The following is a 12,437-nucleotide window of genomic DNA, read 5'->3' on the forward strand; positions in this document are numbered from 1 at the left end:
AGTTAAATAGAAAATGTTGGATTCAAGTTGAGGACAAAGTTACCAAATCAAAATATTTATAAATCTAGAAATGGACAGATCTGATAATATCTTCATTATAGTGGTTCATTAAGTAATCATAAATTCTTCTAAAGTCAATATTTACCAAAATATATTATTTCAAATACATCAAATACAAATACACAAAAGTCATTGAAAATATTAAAGGTTGTAAATAACTGAATGTTAGTTAAGTTTAAATATTTGTTTTGTATTAATTGTTTTTGACTTTGGACTTATACGTAATCTAAGATTGGTACTTTGCGTCTTTTGTCTTTTTGTTCGGGTAAAGCGTGTTTTGTATCTCTGGTGATTTAAGCCCTGTTCGACTGATTTTTAAAGTTTTTCCTTATATTGTACTGAAACATCACTGTCCGAGGTTAAGTGAAGAGTTTAACGCCATTTAATATGTTTTACTCCAACAGAAATGTTTTATATGAGTAGACATCATATGACCACCCCTACACATTACATCAGATAATGGAACGAAGGGGTTAAGTTTTCCTTACGCTATCATATACAATCTAATAAATCTATTTTTTAGATTAGTGAAAAGGACAACTTTACAAATGTATACAGAGTTGTATTTACTGTATACGGATCAACAATGATGCAATTTATTAAAACCTGTCATGACTTATGTTAATTGATTGAGACATACTTACAATTCCAATAAAATCATATATTACCGATATAACATAGAGGGGTCTGTTTTAACATTCTGGGTATTACAAAGTATAGTATTGTCAAAGGAAATTGTATTTCAGTATGCTTTTCTTTGGCTTATTGATTATAATAGTGTCCTCTTTCGAATGAAAAAAAGGAATGGCGATCTCCTTTGCATGAACTGACTCTCCCCATTACTCAAAATATGTTTTCAAAGGATGTCTATTTAATTCAGATAGGTTCAGATGAAATAAGGTGCTTTCATTGTTTGATTAAATCTATATAAAAGATCAAAATCATAATTGATAATAAGACGGTCATGCTAAACATCAACCGATTTTTTCTAAACATTTATAATTTAAGATGAATCAGAATAGAAGATGGAAATATAAGACGAACTTAAACAAAACACAAAACAATACTTGTATCAAAATGAAGATGTAGTTTAATGTTTAGAAAAAGAATTTACCTGATATTTCGTCGTATTTGGTATAGATTACCCTTACTTTCTGTTAAAAATGTTAACTAGCCATCATCCACTAATTAGCGTGTTTCATTTTCCAAACACATTTTTACATAGAAACCTAACATACAGCTATATCCAATATAAACTATTCGACAAGGTATTATATGTTAACGCTAAAACAATTTTTATTTTGAATTGTTACAAATGATATGGTATTGCTGTCTGTCCCGATCGACTGTTTTAATACAAGAAGCAGTGACTGTAGTTCATCAATCAAAGCCAGGTTAAGAGTATTAAACATGTTATATACAGAGTTTGATAAGGTATCTAATTATCAACAATTTAATTGAAGTGTATTGACTTGCGTTCATTTTCAAACTTATTGTATTATTATTTCAAGGTAAGTTTGATTAATAACTGTTAACCTTAGTTAAACTTTCCTTCTTTCCATTCTTTCCATTCATCATTTCATTATGCGAAAGCAATAATTTGTTTCAACAATTAATATTGATAATATCTTAAATAAAACAAGAACTATCTTTAAAAAAGATATCCGACGTATTTAAATATGAGTATATGTTTAAAACTATCATTTCGATAACATTCAGAAGCACAAAGATACCATTTAGATAACGTTTTCTCTGTTTGTGTTCAGTATTCTCGGTCCTCGTATCTTTCTGTTTACATTCACCAAAACCCCGCGGAAATCTCACATGCGTAGGTGCGTTCTAAAAGTCATGTACGTTCGTACAACAAATTTACATTAAAAATTATATAATTGTCCCGAATAACAGCTGTCACGGATGCAAAGAGCTATTGGAGAAACAATTATTTTAATAAGAATATAAATCTTTGTAAGATCTAGTTCAAATATTTATAGTTTTTCACTTGCCTTTTCAATCACGATATAATTAACAAACACAACCAAATCACCCACCATGACAGCATTTTGTCCAATCACAGAAAGGATTTTCGAGCATGCAGTATTCTGTTACCATAGTGATGCGTCCTTAAGTTCAAAGGGCACAAACCGAAACTAATACCGACTACGTCGGAAAAATAGTGTCCATCATCGACCTTAATTTGACGTAGATTTAATGAAATATTCAAAACCGGGATAAATGATTGTTCTTATGTTGTGCTTTCGAGCGATATATTATATTTGGTAGGTGTATTGACATTTTTTCATATCAATATTCATTATTTATAATCGTGCATTCGTTTATTCATTTTATTATTCTTCATTTGATGTTTTATTTGTGTGTTTTTATTATCCAAATCTCATAACAATACATTTTGGTTTTTTTAGGCATTAGTGAGACTCGGAGGGGACAGATTCATTAATGTATGCAGTGAACTTAAGACTACCCCGTTGTATTCAAGTTAACGCTACAGTTGTCTAATCTATATGTAACACATGTTAGAACGTTTTGAAGAGGAGTTTTTTTTCAAGAATAACAATTCGAAAATAAATGATTGTAAAGCGCTTATTACCATTTTTTTTTAGAATAAGTTTCGACTTACACTGAACCTCACAATAATTGAAACTACGTTCTAATTCGTGTTAGGGAAAACATCCCCTTAGCCCATTCTCTATTTCAATACTCATATATCAAACGGATGAATATTTGAGAGCTTTAAAACACTTCCAAAGTCTTTAATTCAAAATCAACATTAGGTGTGTACTCAATTATAAAGACTGTTTTCTTCATTGTTTTGCATCACATATCGAAGCTATAAGCTTAAGTCGATTTTACCGCTGTCTTGAGCATGTTGAAGCTATTAGAACAAATAGTGAGTTCTAATAGGTTGCTTATTGGTGTGACGTTACAAAATAGCTTCAAATAATAAATGAAATTACATTTTGTAGAATCATGCCAGTAACGCAAGAATATGGATACTCTAGAACCGATCAATAAATATCCCATATTGTTTGATTAGCTTTAGTTTCAAAATTGATACATAGACTATGAATTACTTCCTTTAGCATTATCTGTATTCAAGATATTTTTCTATGTTTTTTTATGCATATGCTGTTAATTTTATTTTGTTAGTCATTATATTTAATATATGAAAATAATTGCTCTGTTGACTAATTATATAATATATATTTGCCTTAACTTACCGATATGTTATTAATAAAGTTTATTTGTTAATAAGACTCACATTTTTCAATAAAAAATGCATTGGTCCAAAACCATACAAACAAAAATCGTACAACCAACAAACCAGTATATAACCTCTTAGGCTGGTTTTATCATCGGTACATTGTAAATTGAAGCCTGTATCTTATTTGTCATTACGAATGTTTACTTTCGATGATGGTAATATCGGAAGTACCTATTCCTTTGTACCTTACAAAAACAAATTACTTCCTTAGACATTTTTCACATATTAAGTCCGAACTATAGGTTTCGTGTGTCAGTCGATGGATGAGATTCGAATATAACCTTCTCTATCTAAAAACAGTTTGTCAGTTAAATTAGTTTACGTTATTTTCCTTTCACAGTCAATTCGTCGTGATTATCAGGTGCAGTCTTTTCCCTGTTAAGTGGCATTACGCACTATATAAATAATAAAAAAGGATCCAAAAGCCTAATAGAAGTATTCTAAGAAAACCATAACACAAAAATAAAAATCTTTAAATAGAGGCGAAATATACCAAATGGACTTTTAACTTATTACTGGAAAACTAACAAAATGGGATTAAAACAACAATCAATAAAAAACAACATAGAACAATAAAGATTGTTCTCATGTGTAATGTTATACCACTGCCCAAGGCTAGTTTAATCCTGCCACTTTCTGTATGCGCCTCTCCTAAGTGAGGAACTTATCATTCAGCAGTTGTTGTTTGTTGCATATAATATTTGTTTTTGCTAATTATTTTGTTCATTAAGCAGGTCTTTACTTTCTCGTTTGAAGTGTATGTATATGTGTTGTTTCAGGGCTTTTTACGCTTTCATAATCGATAATAAAAAAAAGTAACGGTCACCAATAAGAATACCGGATGTGACGTACTATGATTTGTGGTATAACACCTAAAGAAGACTTTCTTGTTGAATAAACTAAACAATTTTTATTTGCCAAGCATTACTCTTAAGTGTTTTCATAATCAGTTAAAAAGTTTGAGAAAAATCTAGTACATCGAAGACGGCATCTAAGGCTGGTGATTCGAGCAAAATTTCTTCGAAAAATCCAAATCAATATAATGGAATATAGTGTGGACCAACAAATGATTAAACAAATCATCTTATCGGCCTACAAACACTAGAATATAACATAAAAGATGACTTTATGACGGTAAATACCACTAATGGACGTCTTTGTTTTCATTATAAAGTCTCTTTTGGTCCACTTATAACCCTTATTTCCTCAAAATGTCAATTTTTTAAGCCAATAAATAAATATTTGTGGGGTAACTTTTACTCATTTATTACTTAGAAAAAAGTTGTCTATTATAGAAAAATTTAAGGAATAAGAAAATCAGAAAAAGCTCACGTAAACACTGTGTATGGCTTGCTCTGTCTACTATTATTCATGGTAGTGTCCTTTTTCAAGGCAATTTACTCAGAATGTATCATTTTTGTAATATGTCACTTAAATAGCATGAACCTTTTATCAAATGAGAGTACACACAAGGTCTAATGTGCATGTTAAGATTCCCATATTAGGTTTAACATCCCCATTGATTATTAATCTATGTTAAATTTGCACTTTTCAAAAAATTGTGCAGAATTTTTTTTTTGTTTCAAATAAAGAATACTTTGCATGAGTTAAGTTTTATTATGTACAGTACTATAGCTGAAGTTAACTTTTCATTTTATTGTATATGAGATAATAACCATCACTGGAAGTTAACATATAAAATGTTCACCTCTATTTACCTGTGTACTAGCTTTAGTAACCATGCAACCTCAAGTTTCCAAAATATTCTGAAATTTAGGATTAATTACCAACAACTTTCAAATTCAAAGGAATATTTTTTTTCGACCATTTTTAGGATACAACCGCATGTTACGTATTATGATTTGGTAGTATTGCACCTGTTACCTATGATGAGTTCTTTTTTATTTCGCTTATCTTGGTTTCTTGTATGCGTTTTTATCACACGATTCGTACCATTGATGACCAGCGGACATTCATTAGGCAGTCGTTGTTTGTCGTTTATTGATGTTTATCGTTCGTCGTCCTTCGATTTTTTGCAAATGTATCTCTTCAGAAACTAATTAACCAAATTAATACAAACTTGGCCACAATCACCTTTGACTATTTGGCCATACAAAACAACATGACATCGATAGATTAGAATGCAATTATATTTTTTTTATATCGTGAAAACGATAAGTCAAAAAGAATATCATTGTCAACCGTCTGTCCATTTTGACCAAAGGAGTAGGTCCGGTAAGGGCCGATTTTGGCCCCAAATTTAAGGTTCACATCACGAAAGTTTTTGGACACTTTTTAAACACTTAAATGTCTATTTCAATTGATTCGATTAGTTTATGTGAAGATTTTAACTGATTTAGTCATTAAAAACGCTCTGATTCGACCTTAAATATGAAAAATCTATCAAATATGCCAAAAAAAAACGTCACTTTTCAGATGGTTTTTGTCAAAAATGAAAGTGGCCGCATCCGTGTTCATCCTCAACCTTTATATACGTTTTGTATTATCATAGAATACAACTTACATTTAAATATTATGAATGAACACGAATGCGGCCACTTTCATTTTAGGCGGAAACCGTCTAAAAATTAACCAAAATGCTAACATTTTGAAGAGTTCATTAATTTAGCATGACTTAGTGATGCTAGAACGCGATATTTGTGCATTGTAATGTCAAAAACAACTCATATTTTTTGTAACAGAAGCATTTTACTTTCCAAAATATAGCTAAAGATTACATTTTCACAATTTTCCAAAAATATTATATTTTGGGGCCAAAAAGGTGTCTTACTGAACCTACTCCTTTTATGACGATTTCCTTTTAATAGATTTGCTGTTCTAAGAATACAAGTTATCTACGTTCATATCCGTTGATATGGATATTTTAACACCTTGAAGTATCCAAGTACAGGTTTACAGAGTACTGAAGGGTGTTAAAATATCCATATCTACGGATATGAACGTAGATAACGAATTTATCCACGGTCTTAGTCTAAACCTGACGATTTTTAGAGAAATTCGACCAAAAAGTTTAACGTGCAAGTAACATTTTTTTCATTTTTTAAATATCTTTTATTGAAATTTGGGATTTTGACATATTTTCAACGGGGTGTAGGGTACTACCTTTGGTAGAACCCTACAGGTAGACAAATATAACACGTTTTTAATCTAAAGACAGAGAAAATGAAATGGGTCGAAATTGGCAATCAAAGTTGTGAGAGTTGTACATCATAGACGGTGTGACGTCAACGTGGGTCATTTGCAAAGCTAGGTCAGTAGTTCCATTCATTGACAATTTGGCAGAATAGTGATGCATTTACTAAAATGAGTGGAAATAATCGACATAATAAGATAAAATCGTTAGTGGATTAAGTATCTAATTATACAGACATCATGGATAATCTACAGAATTCGATATTTCATATGGAACAACCATGGAACTAAGGAAAACGCGCGTGAGTTTCCCCGATGTAATGGGTAGCAACGTCCGGGGATATGGATTAGCAACACTTAGGGGCTATGAGTTTTGTAACGACGTGCGTTTACCAATCAAAATCCTAGAAATATACTAAGCCGGGGATAAAAAGGATTTGCATCATGTCTTTTCAAGTTCGGCTCTTATCTTGAAAACTAAAAAAGAGAAAGAGAAAACATATCAACTGAACAAGATCTACAAATCGACTTTTTATAGGGATAATTGCCTTTACTGACGACTTTTATTTATTTTTTGTTTGAGTGGTAAACCAAAGTAGCCATTCAGTCATGATAATAGCTAAAAGAAAGTATCAACAAATTATTACTAGTAATATTTCAAAAGTTTAGATATTATCCGTCAAATGTTTATGTCATCAATAAATCTATTCTTGGGATATCAGTTCTCGTGGATATCATTAGCCTACTAGTCAGAACTTCAATACTGCAATATTTGATTACAAATCTTTCTAAAATTGCCCATTTTTAATATTTAAATTGTTGAGAAACTAGGGTTTCACTTGCTCAGGCAATGTTGACTTAATATTTTGTATTTACATTCACAGCAACACATAAACATAGAAAACTTGAAAGCCTAACATTAATTATAAGAACTATGTAAGATATATCTGACTTACCAAAAATCAAACGAACTAAATTAAATTCGAAACCAAATGTTTTGTTATTCTTTTTAACTGTGCCTCACAGCAAATACCAGACATGTCAAACAAACTAAACAGAATATATTTAATTTTTATCAAGTAATGCTAGAAAAATCATCATGATATGGGCTTTTTTTGGAGTTATATTAGCTACATGTTTATTATTTGCATTCATTACAGGATTAAACCTAATTTTCTGCAGGTTATTGATGTGTAAACCGGGGTGATTAACTAAAAAAACAGACTTTTATGTTTAGTTTGTAATTAAGAGCCCCTTTATCCTTATCATTCTTCAGCCAATAAGGAATTTTTAATTAACGTTTTTGGTTTGATGGCTACTATATATACCATCAAAAGCACAATGGCATATCGGAACTAAGGGGTAAGCCGCCATATTCACTTTTTAAAATGCAAAAATGTCCGAAAAATGCAATAGAATCTAATTGAAAAAGCACCTACCTCAAAAATCTGATTTGAATTAGATATTATCCGAATTTGAATCGATCAAGTAACGAAATAATCTTTCGCATGACGTTTTCATTCGTATGACGTCGTGTTTTGCTATGACGTAAATTCGCCAAATCATTCGTGAAATTTCCTTGAATTTTATACGAATTTGAATTTTATACATTTGCAAAGCTCTATTGCATTATTTCTTTTCTGTAATACAAATGTATATCATGTATATGCATTTGAATAGAAACAACTGTTATGTTTTTGTTTTTCAATCTCTATTTACTGATAATCCCGAGATCCCTGCATGCATGTATAAGCTTTGGATTGCAAATATTTTGACCACGAGCATCACTGAAGAGACATGTATTGTCGAAATGCGCATCTGGTGCAAGGAAATTGGTACCGTTAATTTTATTGGGTATGAATAGATCACAGTTAAGGTTATGAAAGTAGTTTCGGAAACATGGTTCATCGAAGTGTAAGTAAAGACAAACGATATAATTGACCAATTCGTTTCAAGTATTTATAGATTTATATGCAAATCATATAAGAATTAAAAACCAATTGTTCAGAGAACAATTGAAGGTCTTTCCACCCGAAACAATATATTTTGATGTTAAAAATAATAAAACTCGGTTAGAAATGTAACTTTCAGTGCTAAATGATAACTTATTGTACGTTGAATCTAAAAATATTTGGTTTCTACACATGTTTGTTTCAAATAAGGAAAATAAGTTCCTGTTTGAAAAGTGTCAGTTTCGGTCTCATTTGATAGTTAACTTGACACTGATTCCAAATATATATGGTTCTATGCACTTTTACATCAAATAAGTACAAAAATGACTACTTCCGGTTTACAAAAGGTCATTTCCAGTTGATTTTTTTCAAGGTCATATCACTTGCAACCTAGGTTTATTATGCATAATTAAAAGTTAAAGCAAATGTCAAAATCTAGAACGTCAAATCAGGCTTTGACCTTGACCACAATTCCAAGGTCATGAAACAAGGGTCCCAATTTAAAAGACTCTAGGTCTCTATTATTTATTGTTAAAGAGTTATATATGACCATACGACTAGATATAAAAGGGGGCAACTCCCATTAAATGTCTATGTACCCTTTCAACTAAAATTTACGTGTTACAACATGTCGCAACTAACTATTCATGAAAACATTTTGTCGGTATCTTATAAGATTTCTGAAAATAAGTGATAACAAGCCAAAATCAAAAAAATGAACATGACCTTGACCTTTGACCTTGACCTCATTATTATTTTTTTGGACCAATGACCTCAAATCAAAAGACCCTAGACCCCTATCACTTGTGGTTTTCCTGGTACAAATACAGTTCACTTATATCAAAAACAAAAGGGGAAATAACTCTCATATGGAATCTTTATTTGGCTTTGGTCAAATTAAACAAAACATCCTTAGGATACAATGAGTAATTTAGAAAAATTAATTTGTCGGTTTCTTATACGGTTACGAAGTGTTAGAAATAACAAAATAAAACAGTATTTGGGGGGATAACTCTTACATGGAAAAGTATTCGGTTACCCAGTGTTAGTTACGAAAGCGTACAAACTGTACGATATTATATTTCAAATATCTAAGGGACATGAAAACAGCGACGGAAAAAATTAGGAGGAAGAAAAAAAAAATAGAAGATAACCAATAGGTCTTTCCACGGAAAAGTGGAAAGGCCTAATAATTATGTTATATTGTGTTTATTATGTTTCACGTACTGAGGATATTGAATGAACAATGCTTTTTATCACTCTATTAAAAACAAACTTCCTTGTTGAATCGCTGATTCACTATGTATTTCATCCGGTGATGTTTTTAACATCAAAACTAAGTTATTAGACTAAATATTTCCTGATATACTGGACGCAAATTGGTTTAAAATGTTAAAATATATTTTTTTTTGTACAGTTTTGTATAATATGGGATACATTATTATGACCCTTAATTTCAACGATAAAGGTGTATGCGCGGATAAAAAAGGGTACGTATTTACTAATGCATTTAGATCTTCACATGTGATTAACTGTTATTTATTTATTTTTTTGGTCATCGTATAAACAAGTTTGCACTTACAAACTAAGCCAATAATAAATTATTATTGTCTTTTTTTATATAAAGATAGTTATGATATTGTTCATTCAGAAATAATTGCGCCCATCATTAAAATGGTTTTTGAACAGAGGCCAAAATTCAAGATAATATCTTGCAAGCTCAAGGTATGCCACATATACAATAAATATCACAATGAGACGCTCAAAGCCAAAAATCTGAAAGCCAATAATGTATAAAATCTGACAGAGATGAAGGTTATTGAACCAAACAAAACATCAAAACAATTAGCCAAATTGATCTAAGGTCGTTTGATTGTTTATTTTGTAATATAATATTTTTAAACGGACAATGTTTTAAAGTATTGGAATAAATCATGTCAGTACTGACTTCTGTGCGAATGATAAAATCAGGGACTGAAAGTCCACCAGCATGCTGTAAAACAAAACAAAAAAAGGTTGTATAACATGTATAAGAACGAAAACAGGTTAAGAGCTATATGACTAAAAAGAGCTATATGACTAAAAAGAACCTTACTTAGAAATCAATTAAGATAAAATGTGTATGGGGGAGTTAGTTTGGTAATAATTTCTAAATTTTTTAAACGGACAATAATATAAATGCTCATAATACATCATGTCAGTACAGATAACTTCGCTGATGATACATCAAGGACTAATTATGGCCCAACATCAGCATGATCAGTGGTATCATCGACCCAGTGATAATAAAGATGAAAACAACGTGTTATAAATGTCATTTGTCCGAAACGCTTTATTGAAATTACCAACACGTTGAAAGCAGACAATTTGAGAGCTAATGTTTGACAACATATTGGTTACTTTTACAGGACGTGTTTTTCAACAAACTATCGGTATTCCCATGGAAAATAATTTTGTCCCTCTTCTTGCCGACTTGTTTCTTCATTTTTATGAGGCTGACTTCATACAGGAACTTATAAGGAAGACATAAAAGAAGTCAGCAGTATCCCTAAACTCTAATTTTACTTTCGGCTATAGATAGATGTACTCTCACTAGATAATTTTTTTTTTACTATGTTGTACGCATCTATCCCATAGAACTAGAGAATCAGGATACCACAGATACAATTTAGTATGCCTTATATTTTGACTTACATCTAAAAATTGACAGTTAGAGTCGGATGAGGAGAAAACTATCAGACAAAAAATATCATTTCAGCTTCAGAACTGTGACAATTTCATTTCTATGTAGCAATATTCCCGCAGCGACTACACACGGAGTAATATCTGCCAATGCATACGATATTTCCGGGCTTGTATTGCCTATCATGATTTTATTGATAAAGGCGGGGGGGGGGGTCTCTGGAGGATATTAAACCAATAGTTCCAAATGGGGAGGTTGAAATCGTCCCTTCGTAAATTTTAGGGACTCCCTCCGGAGTTGGTTGACCGTTATGGAATATCCGTTTCACAGATGATAGTGAATATGTTACTTATGTCGTAACTTCAACCCCGTTCCCTTTTCACGAAAAAGACCTACCGAAAAAGACTATTTACCGGGTTTGTACTAACATGAGCAACACGACCGGTGCCACATACGAATCAGGATCTGCTTTACATTCCGGAGCATCTGAGATCACCCCTAGTATTTGGTGGGGTTCGTGTTGCTTAGTATGTAGTTTTCAATGTTGTGTTTTGTGGACTATTGTTTGTCTGTTTGGATTTCACTTTTTTAGTAATGGCGTTGTCAGTTTGTTTTCGATTTATGAGTTTGAATGTCCTGCCCTCTAGTATCTTTCGCCCATCTGTTAATTGCCGAGTCATCAGGGAGAATCAAATAGTAGTATGTTCACAATACAAAAAAACGTATGTGACGGCAGAAAAAAACATCTGTCAATCATTTTGTTTGCCGATCTTTCCTGAACTTATTTAAAATAAATTATTAACGAGGATACAGAACGGTTCTGTTGGTTTACTGAAGAAGCTTGCGTGTGCTTATAACTGCGAAATAACAACATATGCACCGATGGTTAGTGTTTTGTTGTATTATTAAAGGGCCAGACAGATGAAGGTAACTACCAACATGTTGTGTTAGCTATTCACCAACTGGTGCATTTCATCATATAGTTATCAGATTAGTGTCACTTTTATGCGGTGCCTATCGTCTCGTCCTTGTCAAATAATATAAAAAAAGAAGATGTGGTGTGATTGCCAATGGGACAACTCTCCACAAGAGACCAAATGACAGGGAAATTTACAACTATAGGTCACCATACGGCCTTCAACAATGAACAAGTCCATACCGCGTAGTCAGCTATAAAAGACCCCGAAATAATAAATGTTAAACAAATAACGGCCTAGTTCACTGCAAGTTAAATGAAAAGTTATGTTTGCTCGATCTTTATTGGTTTGTTTTTGGAGTGCCTTTTGTGCTGTATTTTTATTTGAAGTAT

The 12,437-nt window shown here is 31.6% G+C and overlaps 1 protein-coding gene across 1 annotated transcript in view; it reads left to right on the forward strand.

Moving 5' to 3' along the window:
* Nucleotides 1-3,251, forward strand: part of LOC139527740 (uncharacterized) — a 39,595-nt gene extending 36,344 nt beyond the window's left edge. Inside the window, exon 18 of the mRNA XM_071323382.1 lies at nt 2,481-3,251. Within this exon, the coding sequence (XP_071179483.1) occupies nt 2,481-2,558 (78 nt within the window). The 3' untranslated portion in view covers nt 2,559-3,251. The remainder of the gene's footprint in view (nt 1-2,480) is intronic.
* The last annotated feature ends 9,186 nt before the right edge of the window (nt 3,252-12,437 follow it).

Source organism: Mytilus edulis, chromosome 6, assembly GCF_963676685.1.
Source record: "Mytilus edulis chromosome 6, xbMytEdul2.2, whole genome shotgun sequence".
Lineage (NCBI taxonomy): Eukaryota > Metazoa > Mollusca > Bivalvia > Mytilida > Mytilidae > Mytilus > Mytilus edulis.